General features: G+C 41.3%; 1 protein-coding gene across 1 annotated transcript in view; it reads right to left on the reverse strand.

The window, feature by feature from the left end:
• The window catches only part of DCHS2 (dachsous cadherin-related 2), a 288,223-nt gene that overhangs the window by 18,911 nt on the left and 250,058 nt on the right, over nt 1–19,254 (reverse strand). Inside the window, exons 14-15 of the mRNA XM_040967397.1 lie at nt 15,286–15,399; nt 1,433–1,644 (exon numbers count right to left, since the gene is read on the reverse strand). Of these exons, the coding sequence (XP_040823331.1) occupies nt 1,433–1,644; nt 15,286–15,399 (326 nt within the window). The remainder of the gene's footprint in view (nt 1–1,432; nt 1,645–15,285; nt 15,400–19,254) is intronic.

Genomic DNA, 19,254 nt, shown 5'->3' on the forward strand with positions numbered 1-19,254 from the left:
AAAAAGAAAGAAATCTAGAAAATTTTCACACAGTAAATGATTTTTTATTGACTCCCTTTTTTCTGCTTAAAACATTTCCTATAAAATAGACCATGTGTGAAGTTTTTGTTTTGAATTAAGTTGTAATTTTCAGAGATCACTTTAAAATAAAACAAAATTCAGACTCAGGTGATAACAAATATAGATGCTGATCATTTATTTGATGAGTTTTCAAAGTGGTATTAAATGTTAAAAAAAAGGTGCTGGTTCAAGTCCCAGTGGCTCCACTTCTCATTCAGCTCCCTGCTAGTGAATCTGGGAAGTCAGTGGAAGATTGTTAAACCCTTAGTCAGCCCCAGACACTCATGCCCGTGGCCAGATGGAGTTTCTGCTTCCTGGCTTCAACTTGTCCCACACCTGGCTGTTGCAACTATTTATAGATTGAGCCAGTGAATAAAAGATCTCTCATGCTGTCTCTCTGTCATTTGCCTTTCAAGTAAATATATAACTTATAAAAAGTGGAAGATGAATTTGAATGATACATTTATATTGCTGCATTTTTTTGAAAGTCACATGTAGTTTTTCATAAAACACACTTTCCATGAGCTTTGTGAAGACCCCTCAGAAGCCTGAATTTAAGCTCATGCTTTAGTTACATTTTCCTGTGAAGTTTGTGATGTGGCTTTTTATAGTGTTTGATTTACATTAAATTACAATTACTAAACCAGATCTTCTCTAAGGGGGCATTGACAGAGCTCTTGAGATTTCGTATACTTGACCTAAAGATGGAAAGAATGAAATTCATTGTCTCTGCCCTTGAGTCGGCCTTTCACATCTCTGCCACATGGTATACTGGGTGTCTTCCTTTCCAATCAGTGCACACTAAGCAGTCTAGGCCTACCCAATTTATTAAAGGTACAACCCTGCCTGTAGGTGCCTTGGTCTGGCAGGGTCAGACCAACTGTTTTCCAGGGTTTGATACACTTGTGGGCCAAAAGGACCATATTCCTGCTTAAAATCTTGGGAAAAGATCACTCTCTGAGACCTTATACTCCTCCAATAAGAATTTGCTTTTCCTCTTTTCTTTCATGACAGTAAATGCACACTTCTGGCAGAAAACAAATTATGCAGCATTCACATCATATACCCACATTTCTGACTTCTCCACTGAATTACAGAACTTATGCTAGTCATTTTTTGGTGTGTGTTCCTGCTTTCTCCCTAAAAACACACATGGGGTTCCTAGAGAAATCACCGAGGCATCATGTGAGTCCTGTGTGAATAAAGAGGGAATGTAGACAGTTCAGAATTGGCTTGCTCTAACCCACCAAGCACTGAGCATGCCTTGGAAACACTGACATTTTAAATTATGTGTGGGACACAGGCCTTACCATTTCAATGATACTGAAGGTCGGTACTCACATATATTCAAAAAAACACATTTTTTTTTTACCTGTATGACGTGAGCTTTGTGGCTCTGGCCTTCAGACACTGATGCCCAGTAGACACTTTGCCCAAAGCAGGGTAGGTTATCATTCATATCCTGGATCAAGATTTTGACTTTGCTGTAGGCTCTCTGCCCGCTGCTTTCAGCTACAATGATGAGCTGTACTTCGTTCCTGACTTCAAAATCAAGAAACCTGGATTTTCTGACAGTGAGTTGTCCTGTTTTGATTCCCAAGGAGAAAGGAGAGAAGATGATGATGTTGTAACTATTTCAAAAACATTCCAATTCACCTTGGCTGATCCTTATGCTGCTGGGCTCACCTGCTTCTCCAGATCCTTCACCAGCTGGCTTCCCTTCCTGACTGATCAGGGTCAATGAGAATCAAGTTGAACACTTTCACAGGTTTTCAGAGTTCAAATAAACAGAATGAAAGAAACTATGAGAAACTTGAAATTTGGGAGCTGTCCCTTAGGTTGCCCTTCGCATGCTAAAGTCTATCATGAGGTATGGAGAGTCTACCTGCCAAGCACTTCTTGAATCCAGCTCTCTCAGCCTCCACCACCATTACTCTCCTCCAAGCCACCAGCATCTTTCTCTCTTTGGACTTTTCTGCCCCCCCTTCCATTCTGAATCAAATAAACCATGGTGCCATCATTGTCCCACACAGAATTGCTCAGTGCTTTCCACTGAGCTGTAATGATAAAGCTTAGCATTTTCAATCATCAGTTCAGCTTGCTGAAACTCTCCTTCCTCCAAACTCTCACTCATGTCATTCTCAATTTTGCCCTTTTAGTTCTGCCAGTAACACTCTACCATGTTCTCTTTCTCAAAGATGCATCCCAGGTCTCCACATCCTGGGATGGCTTCTGCTTCCATCCTTCCTCAGAGATCCTTGCAGACCACACAGTTTTTTACCATCACTGTCAATCCACAACAGGCACTCACAAAGTTCCTGCATCATTTTTCCGATGTGTTTCAGTCCTGCTATTCCTCTTGTGTAATAAGTGGCACAAGGTGAAGGTTGCCTCCTACATCCCATCATAATCCCATAATCCCAGGGCCCAGCTCAGAGGATACCCTGTAGGGGGTCCCTAGTGACACACTCACACCCTCATACAAAAAAAGGGTCATGGGAGTGGGCAGTCAGCCCAGTGAGCAAGTCACCCAAATCCTGTGCCAGATGCCTAAGTTCTCCTCATGCTTTCAGCTTCCTGCTAGTGCAGACCCTGGGAAACACCAGGTGATGGCTCAAGTGCTTGGTTCCCTGCCACTGATGCGGAGTCCAGGATCAAGCCCTTAGCTTCTGGTTTGGGTAGCACAACCCCAGCTGTTCCAGGCATTTGGGAAACAAACCAGGAGAAAGAAAGTCTCTGGCTACACCTCTCTCTGCCGCTGAGACCTGGTGGTTTGGAGGGGAGAGATTGGAAGACCTGTATGGGTCAGACTTGATTCACCAGCCCACAAGGGAATCCTGAGATGGGCTTGTTAGCACAGAGCATTACTGACCACTACATGCCATACCACATGGAAGCTATGGCTGGAGGCCTGTCTAGCAGAGCTAGATCCTAGTACCTGACTGTCAAAACAGGGGATGGGTCAATTTAGGCAGGGCCATGACACTAACCATCACACAAGAGAACCAGGTCAAGGGATAAATTACATGGAGGATAAGTGGGCCCAATCCCGTGGAAATACAAGTCCTGCTGGTTAGCTCAGGAGTTGGGGTGGTGATGGGCTGAACTAGGAGTGAACATGGAACCCAGCAACACTCACGGGTACTGGGGCCGAGAATAGGCTGGGCAGGTCCAAGCTGCAGCATCTGCATGTTCATCCTAAAATAGGGTGTGGGGTGGGCTGGGCCGAAACATCCTCCAGCTCATACAAGGCCAAGATGGAGGGGCAGGCTATGCCAGGCAAGGACCTAGCACCTGCTGCACATATGAGATCTGGGTATGGGAGTGGGCCAAGTTGGGGAACCTGGGAAAATCCCCTACAAGGCCATAGCTCCCACTGGTGAGCACCTGGTCCAGATCTAGGGGTTGGCATCATCCGTTGGCAAATGTGTGTGTTGGCTTTGGAAGGGGTAGACCAGAAAAGGAAGGCCAAGCAAACCTTAGCCCACTGGCAAGTGCAGAAACCAGGCTGCAGCACAGGGCATGCCGACTTGGGGTATCACACTTACTGGTTTACATGAGCTAGAAATGGGAGCAGACTGAGCAGGGGCAGGTTGCAGCACCCACCAGTGAGAGCTGGGACTAGGGACTGACTAGGCAAGGCCAGGCTGCAGCATCCAAAACCAAAGCTAAGACAGATGAGGGGCTATGCCATACCAGGTCAGAGCAACCACTGGCATGCATGAGATCTGTGGATGGGAATAGGACAGATTGGGGAGCAAAGGGGGATGCCCTGGCTAGGGCATGATTCTCATTGGTGAGAGTGAGGGCCAGGGTGGGGGCTGCAGTCTAGTCTGGATATGGCTGGAGGATCCCTCAGCATGAGTGTGTGCTGGGTATGGAATGAGCTGGACGGGGCTAGACTCTAGTACCCAATGGTGCATCGTAAGAACCAGGGTAGGTGTAGGGCAGGCTAGGCTAGGTCTCTGCCCCTGCTGAGCCATGTGTGAGTTGTGTCTGGGTACAAACCAGGCTTGGTTGGGCTGTAGCACCCAACAAGAACTGGAATGGGCGAAGGACAGGAAAGGCCATTGTTCCTGCCAGGATAGGAGGTAGACTAGGTAGGGCTGACCCACTGGTGTGCATGAGATCTGGCATTGGGAGAGATCCTGATGAAGGAGCTTGGGTAACTCCTTTGTCATGACACACTCCCTGCAGGTGAATGCAAGAATCAAGATGGGGAATAGACCAGATCAGGCCAAAATATGGTGCCCACCAGCCTATTTGATGCAGGTAGCGGGACAGGCCAAGCTGGGTCAGTTCATATCAACTGCTTGTAAACCCGAGTGCCAGAATGGAGTGTGGGTCAGGCCAGGTTTGGACACAATACCAGCCAGTCCACATTAGGTAGCTGGCAGGGCTGGGCAAGGCTGTAGACCCCCACCAGCACAAGCTGGAACTAGGGGTGGGTCAGGCCCAGCCAGGCTATAGTACCCACTGGCAAATGCTGAGGCGAGGCTGGCTGTGCCAGACTGGGCCACAGCACCCAACCAGCACATGTGAAACCTGGGGGTTGGTGGGGATGGACCCAGTGGTTGGGGGGCGGGCGTGATGCAGGATCCTTCTACTGTACCACTACCTCAACTGGTAAGCATTAGAGCTGAGATGGGTCCAGACCAGGCTAGGCAGCGCCACACATCTGTTGGCCTACATGTGAGCTGGATCGGGAAAAGCCAGGCTGGGCTAACTGTACCTTCTGGTACATGCATAAGTCAAAGTGGATATGAGTAGGTTGGGCTTTGCTGCAGCATCAGCTGGCAGATGCTGCCATGGGCAGGGGGCAAACTATGTCAGGCATAGGCATAGTTAGACAGATGGTGGTACCCGCTGGCACCAGTGTGGGCTAGATAGTGGAGCTGTTTGAGATGAACTAGGCTTCAATTCCCATTGACATGTACAAGAGCTGAATGGGATATGGGACAGATAGAACCAGTCAGCTGTACATATACTGGCAAGCATAGGAACCAGGGTAGATGGTGGGCCTGGTGGGGGTTACTCAGAGTCGCTCTGAATAGGCTGCAACTCCCACTGGTTTGCGTGAAGGCCAAGTATGTGGTGGGCAGGATCGGGCTGGGTTCCAACACCCATTAGTTTGCGTAAAACATGGGGCTATAGACAGTACTGACCCAGAAAGTGCAATTACCAGTGTGTGTGTAGGCTGATTTGGGTGACAGACTCTGCCAGACCCTATATTGGTGCGCGCGCGCACACACACACATGCACACGCACACACACACACACACACACACACACACACACACACACACAAGAATCAGGACTGGAATGGCCTCAGATGAGATTTCTTTGGCAATTCCCTACCAACTGAACCACTGGACTCTGAATCCCAAGCATGGAGAAAATTACAGGTTTCATGGTCTGACTGTGGAGTACAGGTGTCAGAGCTGGGCCTCCTCAGTGGCTCACATGCAGCAGTTAACAGCATATCCAAATGTACATGGAGCATATGGCAGTACATTGGAACCTTCAGATGATACCTGGTACCATGGCAGAGGATGGAGGACAGAACAAATTCCTCAATTATTCCAACCAAGTGTTAGCAGTGGATATTTGAGCAGATGGAGACTCTAAGGTGGACCATAGCAGCCAGTGGATTCTGGAGAGATTTCATCACGATTGGAGTGGTGGAATCGACAGTAATTCAGGACTGTTGAACTATCAAAACTTCTTGAGAACTTCATGGCATTGTAAATTTCTATTTTTCTTCCTGTTATTAATTTTTTTTGTGGCTTTTCATTTAAGGGGATGTACAGTAACTGTGTAATGGAGACTATCATCTCCAGCTGTGAGGATACAATGCAGTAGGCATCTCTAATTCCAGATCTAGGATGGATTCCCAATGCAACTGTTAACTATATAGTGCCAATAGGATGCTGGACTCTGCCATTGTTCATGCCCACAATGATGGACATAAGACTGTTAATGAAGAACTATACTATAGTAATAATAATATAGGGGAACTCAGTGGTGGGAGGGGACTTCCAGTTGGGGTAAGGAAAATCCCAGGATCTATGGAACTGTATCATAAAAATGATATTAAAAATTTTTTTAAAAAAAAGGTTGTTGCAATTTTGATTGGGATCTCATTGAATCTATGTAATAGATTAATAAATTTGGTAATATAGACATCTTGATGATGTTGATTATATTGTTTCAGGAACATGAAAAATTTCTGTATCTTTCAATGTCCTGTCCTATTTCCCTTAAAATGTTTTATAATTTTCATCATAGAGGTCTTCCACATCTTTGGTTAGGTTAATTTTCACATTGTGTAAAGCTGGGGGCTCCTGTTCCATCAAATGTGATTGGAAGGGTGACACAGAAGCTGTATACAGGATGTTTCTCAGCAGGGCTTGTGGTGTCGTTCTGTGGGTTAAGCTGTCTCATGTTACTGCTAATATTCCATTTAGGAGTATCTGAGTCCTGGCTACCCTGCTTCATTTGAGATTCCTGCTGCTGCTCTGGGAAGGCAGTAGAAGACACCCCACCTGAGAGATATCCGTGGAATTCCCACCTCTTGGCTTCAGCCTGCCCCAGTGGTGACCATTACAGCCTTTTTGGGGAGTGAAACAAGCAGATGGAAGAGTTCCTTGTTCTAACCCTTTTAAAATAAATAATTCCTTTTAAAAGGAATAGTTTCCTACAGTAACACATGAAATCCATAATGTTTTACCCTTATCTGCCTACCCTATTTCATCAGATATAGACTTACTATCATGTTTAGCTCATTTAGAAAGAGATGATTAAATAGCCATAGATGTCAACGATTTTTTTCTTCCCATGTAAGAGTTTATACTGTTTTGCGAAATGCTGCCTGGAAGCAGGCAATCTTAATGCTCTATTTGAAGCAGCGCCACCAGATAATGAGTCTAGTCCAAAAACCCTCCAGATCATTTGGCACCCACTTAGTTCCCAGGGGAATCATGTTTTGCTAATACTTTATCTTTCACATTGAGTGTTTGGGGGAGATGAAACAGCTTATAGCTTATTTGTAAAAAAATTAAACACTCATAATTTAGATTATATATGAAGAAAATTGTTCTACTGAATGTAAAACGTTAAAATCACTCTGAGTTGAAACATCAGATTCAAGTATCAATATAGTTCTAGGACTAAACAACTTTTACAAACTACAGGCTGCTGTCACCCACAACCCTGACAAGGAATCCAGAGTAGTAACTTTTGGCAGCTGGAAAATTATCAAGATGCACCTAGATGGGCAACTGATGAGGGCACCTGGCCTTCAGAACCCTCCATGGCCCCAGCACTAGTCCTTGCACCTTCAGCTAAGGGCAGAGGAGCTCAGCAACTTGGTGGGTCCAGCATTCTCACCCACACTTCTGTCTCCACTATCCTGCTATCCTGCTGTTGTGTTGCGTCACTGCTTGTGAAAGAAAAATGAAATGGAAATGCAACACTCAATTGTCAGTGTCGCTTAGGAGAAAGAGTGCCAATTACAACACAGATCAAAGTGGATTTCTTAATAAAAGTCTTGTGTTTAGGCTTTGATAATTGGAATTTTACACTTGGAATGAATCTGTGGTTCTAATGCTTTCCTTGCTTGGGTTTTATTTTTGGCATAATACTTGGCATATGCTGCGAATGTTGCATAAATGCAAAAAACAATAGGCAGCCTGGGAGATGACTCAAAGTTGGCACGCCAACCGCATCCACATTTCGTCAGGGCTGAAACATGTGCCTGTTTCTCAGAGACACCAAGATGCACTGTCGTCAGCAACATGGCAGTACTACTGGCCTCAAAGAGCATGGGCAGGAATTCACATTTCCCTAGGAGTTAGAAGCATCACAAATACCAACCTCATGTTCTTGCTTATATGTCAGTGCACCAGTTATGTAATAACTTGAAAACAAAGCTGTTGTAACAGTTTCCTTCTAATATAGGAGAATACTGCCAAAAATTTTTGGGAAATGGAATTAAAAGCTGAGTTTATTTTGGTGCAAATATTTCTGAGATGCATGAAGTTTTCTGTAATACTCATTGTCCACAAACTTCTTAAGGATATCTCATTTGCGTGAATTCCAGTTTTTGCATTAAAATAAGCTTATTGGTTCATTGCACTTTTCCAAAGGCATTTTGAAGTACCCTCATCTGGACATACTTCACCTCTGTCTGGCTTAGGAGTCACACATCCAAAGGAGATTAAGATTCTTCAAATGTCACATGCTTAATAAATTAGTCAAGTGACTTCAGATACTTACAATCTCTATGCATGCCTGTGTATGTTATCCAGCATCTTTGAAACTTTCTGTGAAAACTGCCTTTAAAACACTTAAAATTTATTATTGTTGTTTCACTTCAGTGGGATGCATGCTGTCATTAGTTTTTTTTTACACACACAATAATAGTCAAACTATTATTCGTGTTGGTTTAAGCAGTTATGTTATTAAATGGCATGCACTCTGAGCACAAAAACTCAATCTTTGGTTTACAGCTTTGTAAAAGAGTTCTACAGTAATTATCTTTAGTGCAAGTGACCACAACCTTAGAGATCAGTTTCACTTATGTATTTTTTCATACATGAATTTTTATTTAAACTGATCTATGATTTAAAATAAATGTAATCAGAAAAGCTATGCTAGGTACACTCAAATATGCAGTTTTAATAATATGCCAAAAGTACCCTGAATGATACATCTAATTATAATAAAGTTTACAAAAAGGTTTCTTGATACCAGTGTGGTAAAGTATGTACTTCAACATTCCTCATGATGTATACAACTAAAGTCCTTAAAGATTATACATGCAGACATGCTGCACACATGCATCTATGTATGTGTGTCAGAGTCAATCAGTAAGTTGAGTTGCAAGGAATCCTCAGAGGACAAAAACAAAATCAAAACCGAAATCCTGGGGGAGTAAACAAGCATGAAAAGCTCATTTTTTCCTTAAGTGTTCCTACTATAATCTACCTTGAGTTTCATTTCTCATAGTTGTTCAGTGTTAACAACAAGGCAAGAGAAAAAACAACTCTACTAAAGAGCCAATAGAATTAAAACAGCCAACAATGGAAACCCAAAGGATAAATACTGTCCTATGAGTAGTAAATATCAGAAAAGAAAATGGAGGACAAACTAAAAATCAGTATACTGAAACTCGGTGTTTTTGACCTTGAAGTTGATTGAGAGGAAGAATCTGTGGTTAAATTTAAAAAAAGATTATGTCCAGTGTTTGCAAGTGAATGGCAGAAGAGAAAGAAAATTCTCTCTGAAGGGAACAAATTCAACCCAGGTTTTAACAGATCCTCAAAACAAAAGTTTCACAAGGAGTAGCTCATAGTCTAGAGGTAGAAACATCATGGAGACATGACCAGTGTTAATCAACTTCGCAGATAACAGAATACAACTTTGAAGACGCAGGATGCTTGAGTTACTGGACACAAACTTATTATGATGTCTAAATATATACTCAAAAGAATACTGAGAATACAAGCAAGGAATGAGAGATTATTTTGTAGAGGATCTAGAAGAATTGAAAACAGAAGCCTAGAGAGCTTCCAGAAGAGAGCTTCTCTTCAGTGAGACTAAAAGAGAAAGAGATGAAATGAGATGCAGGACTAAGTCACACAACCCAGTATTTGTGCCACTAAAGTTCCAAAAAGGAAATGGGTAGTGTTTAGATCCATGACAGACTGCTCAGTGGGCCAATAGGAAGCCAGGACACAGTAGGATGTAACGGGCGAGCACAGTATGCAGTGAAACAGAACTGCAAGACGAGCAAAAAGGCAAGTTAAAAACAAGGATTAAAGAAAAACAACTTTTAGTCAACAGATATCTGAGCAAGCTTGCTAAAATGATCCTTGTTAAAGCAGATAAATCAGGCTTAAAGAAAGGCCCCTAAATCTGTTAAACCTCCCAGTACTGTCCATTTGAAAGAAACAAAACTGTGGACACAAAAGCATGAAAACTGATAGAGGAATATTCAAAACTTAAAAATTCCAAGTCCCTATGTTATTTAGGAGCGGATGTTGATTTAATGTTGGACTTCAAACTCGTTAAAATAGTCAAAGAACAGAAATAGCTAGATAAAGTTCAATCAGCACAAGGAAACAGTAATTTTAACGTAATAGCATACGTTGAGTGCACAAAAAATGTTGACAGCAATAAAGGCTGATAAGTTTTTTTAATCAAAAAGAAATAAAAAATAGTTTCATTATATGAGGGGACTTCAAAAAGTTTGCAGAAAAGTGAATGAAAAGACAACTGTATTTAAGAACAAAGAAAACTTTGAAAGTCATGCATAGTTTATTCATAAAATGTATTTTCATGAACTTTTTGGACAAAATTAGTTTTTTTCTAGTAACATATACTCTCTTTTAATTTCATTCTTCAATGAAGCATTTCTAAGTATCCTTCACACACCAGCAGTGTTGAAAGCCATTTTTTCATTTGTTCTAACAAGAAAAGTATGAGGTGCTGAAGCTAAATCCAACAAGAGCTATGCAAACAGGGTCAAAGCAACCTTTGCTATACATTTACTATGTAAATCATAGTAAAAATGTTGAGTGGAAGAATCAGGACATGAAATACTATAAAACATAATTCCATGCTTATATCATCAAGTAAATGATATCACAGAGGGATTCAGGATGGGAAAATCATAATGGAAAAAAAGTCTAGTGATTAATTCCAAATTCAGGTTTTTGACTCCCTCTGAGATGACAGATTGAGTTGATGTATTCATTAGTTAGGTTCACCTACACATATTATATTTTGAAATAGTAGCAACAACAAATACAGGAAAACAGAGACTAGAGTTATAAATGGGGCCCCCTAATGTTCTAGTCTTTTATTTCATTTTTTAAATTTCATTTCCTTTTCTTATTATCACTTTATGATACAGTTCCATAGGCCCTGGGATTTTTCTTACCCTCTCCCCAATTCCCTCCTCCCTCACCAAGTTCCCCTATGTTACTATATATTACTATAGTATATTGCTATAGTGCAGTTCTAACAGTTTCATTGGGAGTCCATTGCATCCTCACATCAGAATATGATACTCTCCATTATAGAGTCACTACACATCCACTTAAATGAAAAGCCACAATACAAAACCAACAACAGCAAGAAAAATAGAAATTTACAATGCCATGCAGTTAAATAACATGCTGCTAGCTATGATAGTCTCCATTATACAGTTACTATATATCCTCTTAAATGAAAAACCACAAAACAAATAAACAACAGGAAGAAAAAAAAAATTAACACCATGAAGTTAAATAACATGCTACTGAATGACTAATGCATTGCTGAACAAATGAAAAAGAAAATCAAGAACCTTCTTGAAGAAAATGATGCTACTGTATGATCTGTGAGTCACTGAAGAATTTATCAGAAGCAAGTGTTTTGAAGAGACGAAATAAATTTTTTAAAAAATGAAAATCAGGCCCGGTGGCGTGGCCTAGTGGCTAAAGTCCTAGCCTTGAACGCGCCGGGATCCCATATGGGCATCCTGGCAGCTCTACCTCCCATCCAGCTCCCTGCTTGTGGTCTGGGAAAGCAGTCGCAGATGGCCCAAAACTTTGGGATCCTGCACCCACGTGGGAGCCCCAGAAGAAGTTCCTGGTTCCCGGCTTTAGATCAGCACAGCACTGGCCGTTGCGGTCACTTAAGGAGTGAATCAACAGATGGAAGATCTTCCTCTCTGTCTCTCCTCCTCTCTCTATATCTGACTTTGTAATAAAAACAAATAAATAAATAAGTCTTAAAAAAAATGAAAATCCATGACATACAGTTTCTGCCGGGTTGTTGGTGAAATGTGTCTCCTGTAGGCAACAAACAGATGGGTTTTGTTTTTAATCCACTCTACCGATCTATGATGTTTGACTGATGAGGTTAGGCCATTTAAGTTCAGGATTAATATGAACAGGTGGTAATTTGGTTCTGTCACTCGAGCAATGGGTTGTTCACTGATTTAGTCTTCCACTGTTATTTGACTGGGATTTTCTTTGCATTTGTCTTTAGTTTTGGTGGGTGCTATTCCTTTTCTCTGCCAAGAGAACATCTTGAAGTATCATTTGTAGGGCAGGTTTGAAAGAGGCAAATTCTTTTAACTTTTCTTTACTGTGGAAGAATTTTATTTCATTTTCAAAGATAAAGGAAAGTTTTGCTGGGTATGTTATTCTGGGCTGACAATTTTTTTTTCTTTTAGAATCTGAAATATGTCACTCCCTTTTCTTCTGGCCTGTAGAGTTTCCTGTGAGAGGTCCCCTGTGACTTTAATTGACATTTCTTTATATGTCTGCTTATTTTTTTCACATGCGCATTTAAGGATATTTTCCTTATGTTCAATTGAAGAGAGCTTGATTAGCATATGTCCTGGTGAAGACTGTTTTTGATCAAGCCTGTTGGGAGTTCTGTGCCCTTCCTGGATCTTGTTTCCCACTTCTTTCTCTAGATGAGGGAAATTTTCCCTTATTATTTCATTAAACACATTTGTAAACCCAGCCTCTCTTTCTGTACCTCTGGGACTTCCATAACTCTTATACTAGGCCTTTTAATAGTATCTTTCAATTCTTGAATACTTTTTTTGCCCTAATCCAGCTCTGCCTCCAGCTTTCTGTATATTTCCCCTAGTGACAGGAAATATCTTCTAATTTTAAGATTCTTTCTTCTGCATTCTTCATTCTATTTTGGAGATTCTCCTTTGCACTTTTAATTTGCTCCACTGTATTCTTCATTTCTGCTATATCAGCTTTCATTTGTTTCCAGTGTGACATATTCCTTGAATGCCTGCTTTATGTGCTTCTTGTTGTTGATCAGAAGTTTTATAACAAGTGTTTTCTGAATTCTGTGTCCCCATTTTCTCGATGTCTTCTGAAGTTGGCATAGGGTTTTGCTCCTTTGCAGGGGAGTCCTCAGTAATATTCATTGTGCCTCTGTCTCTCCTTTTGCTCTTAGTCATTGTACTTCTGGTTATCAGTCTCTTGGGGCAGGTTTCTAAGCTGTGTCACACACAGGTCTACAGTTTGATTTTACTTATTGCGGTCGGTACATGGCTCTTTGTTTGCAGTCACTTGTGCCACTCCCTCCAGCACGTTCCAGGTCTGGGTTCCTATGTTAGATTTCCACCATGGTCTCTGTAGCCCCAGCTCCTGGCTCAGCAGTCTCCACCTCCTGTGATACCATGCTGAAGCTGCACCATTGTCTGTACAGTCTTTCTCCCACTTCCAATTGGAACAGGTCCCAGGATTAGGGAGACACCAGGTATCCTATATAGTTAGGTTATTGTTGGTGCTAATCTTGCTGTCTCGCTGAAACCTGTTGGCTGTTAGGTCTGGGTGCCCTTTGGGCCTATTTTTTTTTTTAAGATTTATGTTTTTTATTATTTATTCTTATTACAAAGTCAGATATAGAGAGAGGAGGAGAGACAGAGAGGAAGATCTTCCACCTGATGATTCACTCCCCAAGTGAGTGCAACGGCCGGTGCTACGCCGATCTAAAGCCGGGAACCAGGGACTTCTTCTGGATCTCCCACATGGGTACAGGGTCCCAAAGCTTTGGGCCGTCCCTGACTGCTTTCCCAGGCCACAAGCAGGGAGCTGGATGGGAAGTGGGGCTGCCGGGATAGAACCGGTGCCCTTATGGGATCCCAGGCGTGTACAAAGCGAGGACTTTAGCCACTAGGCCATGGCACTGGACCCCACTTGGACCTATTTTGACCCATACACTGGAATAGTCAGTATTATTTTCCTGTGGGACCAGTGCAGTCCACTGACTCTGTGAGTTCTCATGAGCTCAGCACATGTGCAGCTCATTTTTGTCCCTGCAGTCTTAATTTCTTTGACACACTGTAAAAATGGTGCCTGATGTGCCACTACTAGAGTTTTTGATCTGCTGGCTCTCAGGTCTGAGGTCTATCTGGACCTGTCTTGGGTGGAACCTGTAGAATGCCACATTGTTGCTGTTCACTAAGCCAGAAATGAGTTTACTCCCAGTTTAGTGCATGCACAGTCCTGTCTCCCTACACAAAATGTTGCCTGATTGCAGCTCTGGTGGAGGGTCTGGGCTGTGACATTTACCCTGTCCCCACACTGCCTGTTTGGCATCTGCCGCTCTGTCTTAGCTCCTGGTCAAATCAAACAAACCAGCAGGACGGGGAGTTCTTTGTGTTCCCCTCCGGAGCACCCAGTGAAAGTCCCTTCCCACCTGGTTGCTGGTGGAATTCCAGCTTCCAGTGGAGTTCATATCACTGCTGTTTGAATGCCACTGTGGTATCTGTTCACTGCAACACCACACTGTGTCTCTGCTGCTTTCCTGTGTCCATCAGTCTCCAGGTGCCTCTCTGACACTGGTCTGTCCTCTCCTATTTCCTGGAATGTCTCCTTTCTGCTTCACCATGGCTAATAATTCTCTGTTTAAACGTGTCCTTATCATATTCCATTGTCTTGATTCTATCTAGCACCTTCTTTTAAATCAATAATGGGTGAAGAAAGAATACTTCCTCTATCATGAATTATAAAACATGCTGACCAGAGATTGTATGGACCGAAGTGTTGTATATGATCCAGGATGAGAAATCATTTTCTTAAGTACTCTCTCTTGATTCTTCCCATATACACATAGTATAGATGAAATAAGACAGTTGTATAGTAACACACAAATTACTAAAAGCATTCTTTTTGATGTTTGACAATGATGCAGTGGATATGTATATACTACGTAATTGTTGGTTAAAAATGTTTCAAATAATCAATTTGGATTCATTTAAAACCCAATAATGGTCTTATTAAAGCTAAATCTAATACATGCTGTCGTTGGAAGTAATTACTGCCACAAAGAAACTTTCCCAGCTGTCTTGTTGTTGCCTTGTTGACATTCAGTGGCAAATCAGATGAATCTCTGATGAAAATTCCCTGAGGCTAGACATGTGAGTTTATTTTCAGTTCAGACTCACGATCACAATTCTCTACCACATTTCCAAATGTTTCCAACAGAGAGATAAAGTATAAGTGGAATGTAATTTATCTTCAAAAGTTCAAACAGCAGGATAAGCAGTATCTAATAGAATTCTCAGTGACCATAAAGAAAGTGGTCTTTCACTTCCCATAATTTTTCATAAATGACTGTGAAAAGTTCTGATTATCTTTAAAATGCCTTCTCCTTAATAGTTTTTCCCTTTCAAATTTTGCAGGATTATTTTAGCATTACCTGATTGGGAGTCCAGGGAAAAAATCTTATCTTCATTTCCACTAAAAATTGAATATTCAATACTGTCCTGAATTGAATCAGCAGCCAAAGCTTTTACAGTCACAATGGAAGTACCTGTAAAAATCAGATTAAAAGAGTTTTAAGAAAAAAAAAACAATTTTCATAAAGAGAAAAATACTGAGTTATTGTTATTTCAGTACTATATTTTCACTGTTCATTTATTCATCTTCATGCCAGATTTCAAGGTAGGGACTAGGGACACGATGACAAGCAAGATAGGAAAGATTTCTGTTCTCATGGCATCTATAAAAGGGTGGAATATAAAACACTGACTACATACATCATCTAGGTAGATTTCAGATTGTAGTGTGTGACATAAGGCAATGCTGAGGGTGAGACAGACACTTCTACGGGGAGTTGCTGACACAGCGAAGGCACAGATCCATGGATGATTGTAGAAGGAAGAGCCATTCATTATAGATGAGGCTAGACAGAGGCAACGGTCTTGAGTTGGTGAAATGTACTGAATAAAGGAAATGGTAAAAAACAAAGATGGGGCATGCTCTGAGGGTCATGCTCAGGAGGTTTCAATAGTTCAACAGTTCTGAATTACTGCCAATACTGCCTCTCCAAGCACAATGAAATCTCTCCAAAATCCGCTGGCTGACGTAGTCCATCTTAGAGTCTCTGTTTGCCCTGATAGTCATTGCCAACCCTTGACTGGAGTAGTTGATCGATTTACTCTGTCCTCCATCTTCTGTTGTGCCACCAGCTGTGCCCTGCACGTTCTGATGGACTGCCATATCCTCCATGTGCACCTGGATATGCAGTCCACTGCTCTAGCTGAGCCTCTAAGGTGGCTCAGCTTTGACACATGCTCTCCATGGTCAGACCATGAAACCTGCACTTCCCTTCATGGTTGGGGTTCTCAGATCAGCAGTTCAGTTGGAGGAATCCCCAAAGAAACCTTGGTTGAGATGATCCCAGACCTGATTCTTGTGTGTGCCTGGCAATACAGGGTCCAACACAGTTTCTTGCCCCAACCAGCTTATGTACATGCTGGTGGTTGCAATTACTGGTTCAGTTCTGTCTCCAGTCCTGTCTTCTACACAAAACAATGGGTTAGCTGTGGGTTCTGGGGTGGTGTTGGATGGCTGGACTTAGGGTACAGAGGCATTTGGGAGGCTATATGTGGCTTCTCTCCTTATCTTCCGCCTTCCACCAGATACAGGAAGGAAAACAAGAGAATGTGGAAATGGTGATCTGACCCACTTTGCTGTAGCTCTTGACCCTTACCACTCTAATCAACTATGTAAAAATCATCAAAAAATACAGAAGAATATTTGAAAATATAGCATAAATTAATCTTTTCAATCTCATTTCTCTTACTAATATTCATTTCATGGTCTGTATTTTGTATTTTAATATTGTCCCATATCTGTTTCTTATTAGTATATAGAAAGGTGGTTTGAGTCTCTCATCAAGCTAAGTTTATTTTCCATTCTGTTGCATTATCTCTATACATAATAGGGTCCTTCGTACAGATTGATAGTTCTGTTGCTTAAAACTTGACCACTATGCATACAATTTCCTTTCTGTGTTAATTTTGTTATTACACACCCAGAACAATGTTTAAGAGACAAAGTTAGAAGAAGAAGCTGTCTAAGTTTACTCAAGGGAAAAACTTTCAGTGTTATATGTTAGCAATGCTGGTCATTATAGATGTACTCTATCTAGCCTTAGCTATAAAAAGGAAATTGCTAGTTTTTATTATTCTGCTAGCATTTTCTTTTATCACTAGAAGCTGAATTTTATTTAAAAACTTTAACATTTAATGTTAATAGTCCTTTAAATATTTGCCTTCTGCATGAATTACTTCCTTGATAATTTTGCAATGTTAACCACTTTGTAGCTTGTTTGCATATTCTGATTGTTACTGATTTCATCTGTTGTTACAGTTAGCTTACTAATATTAGCTTAAAATATTTCTTTATCTTTTCATAAAGCTTTTTGAACTTCCTTTTTTATTTCCTGTCCTAATCCAACTGTGTCATCCATGTAATGCCTAACTCAGAAAAGAAATTCAAATATATTTCTTCTGTTTGTTTTTCTACTTTGTGAGCACCTTGGAAATCAAGGGATGCTTTTCTTCCTTGAGTGTCTGGAATGTTCTATAAGTCTGGGCCTGCAGTTTTGGCTTGTGAATTTTGTTCATTGGCTCATTTGATTTTTCAATTTCTGGTTCAATGTAGTTATATTTCCTATGTTACTAAATGTGTGTATTTTGGTAAACTGATTAAGAAAGAAGAAGACAAAGATGGTAAGCTGAGTATGGAGCAGATTTTATTCTAGATGCAATCACAGGCCACCGAAGCATTTTAGGGAATAAAGTAAAATTAATTGATTTCTGTTTATAAACATTACTATATTTTGTAGCAAACAGAGAAAGAGATTGGAGTAAGAACAGAGCAGAAAGACTACTAACTTAATACCGCAATGCTCTAAATGAGATTAAAAATGACTCCTAACTGTGAGAGGGCAGATGGGACAAAGTGGACAAAATACAGCTAGATTTCATATCTCACCCTGAATTTTGGAATGGGTGGGAAAAGAGGATATAGCGGAAAAGGAAAAACAACACCTTTTTTTTTTCCCCCAAATCAGCCTCTAGTCTAATTATAGCTAAAGTAACCCAAGGAGAACACATTACTGCATGACAGTAATTCAATGAAGATGTAATGTGAGCAAGAGTCCCAATCATAAAGGAGATACAGAGGAAGAAATGTTGATCTCTCCGATTTAATCTGCATGTTTGTATGTATGCAGTAAAATGTCACACTATACTTCTCAAAATGTATTAGCATCTTTTAAAAAAAAAGGTTGTAGTTTTTTAAGAACATATTAGAATGCAAATAAGAAAAAGATACCTTCCAAGAAGAAAATGAAATCAAGCAAGCTAGTAGGAAAGCAGTTTGGCCAAACACATTGATTACCCACAGGAAAGAAGATCATGACAGTAGCAAAAAACCATCGGACTGACTTGAAGGGAGATCTTAGCAGGCTGGAATGGAGAACAGATCTAGATAGAAAATTGTGGGGGTAGAAAGGGAGAAATGGTAAGGCAAGAGCATGGAAGCTTTATGTCAATAGTTAGCATTTTTATTCTATAATGGGTAGGTATCAAGTATTTTAAATTTTGCAAGCCACACAGTGTCTTTCGCTAATATCCAATGGTGTTATTAATGCATGAAATCAGTCGCAGACACTATGTAAAAAATTGAGTATAAGTGTGTTTCAATAAAACGTTATTACAAAATGAAGTAGATGAGCAGATCCTTGCCTTTGGTGATGGGAAGCAGCGGAGGGAAAATGGAAAAGTTCTTACACATTGATAAGCCAAGAAGAGATGTTGAATGCTCATTAGGCAAACAGTTCTGGCCCGAGAAAGGCATGAGCAGCAGCTGGATGGATTCCCAGGGACCCCCTGGGCTGTAGAGTTAGTGCTTCAACGTCTCCGCGATACCTTGCGTCAATTGTGGTTCGTCTCTGGGTTGCTTCCTGCCCTGAGGGCCCATTTGTCTCCCCTTCCTCACTTCCTGCCTTGTGCTTTTAATATATTTTTAATTTAATAAACCTCAAAACAGCATTTCCATAAAATCACATTCACATTTAAAATACACGGTTCTATAAATCTTCAAGAACTATGACCACCTGTATAACCAGCAGCATGTGAAGATCTTTATGTCTGGGCCTGGTGACATGGCCTACTAGCTAAAGTCCTCACCTTGAATGCGCCGGAATCCATATGGGCACCGGTTCTAATTCTGGCAGCCCTGTTTCCATCCAGCTCCCTGCTTGTGGCCTGGGAAAGCAGTCGAGGATGGCCCAGAGCACTGGGACCATGCACCTGTGTGGGAGACCTGGAAGAAGCTCCTGGCTCCTGGCTTCAGATTGGCTCAGCTCCAGCCA

The sequence above is a fragment of the Ochotona curzoniae genome, unplaced genomic scaffold, assembly GCF_017591425.1.
Source record: "Ochotona curzoniae isolate NIBS_2020 unplaced genomic scaffold, NIBS_Ocur_1.0 scaffold_4506, whole genome shotgun sequence".
Classification (NCBI taxonomy): Eukaryota; Metazoa; Chordata; class Mammalia; order Lagomorpha; family Ochotonidae; genus Ochotona; species Ochotona curzoniae.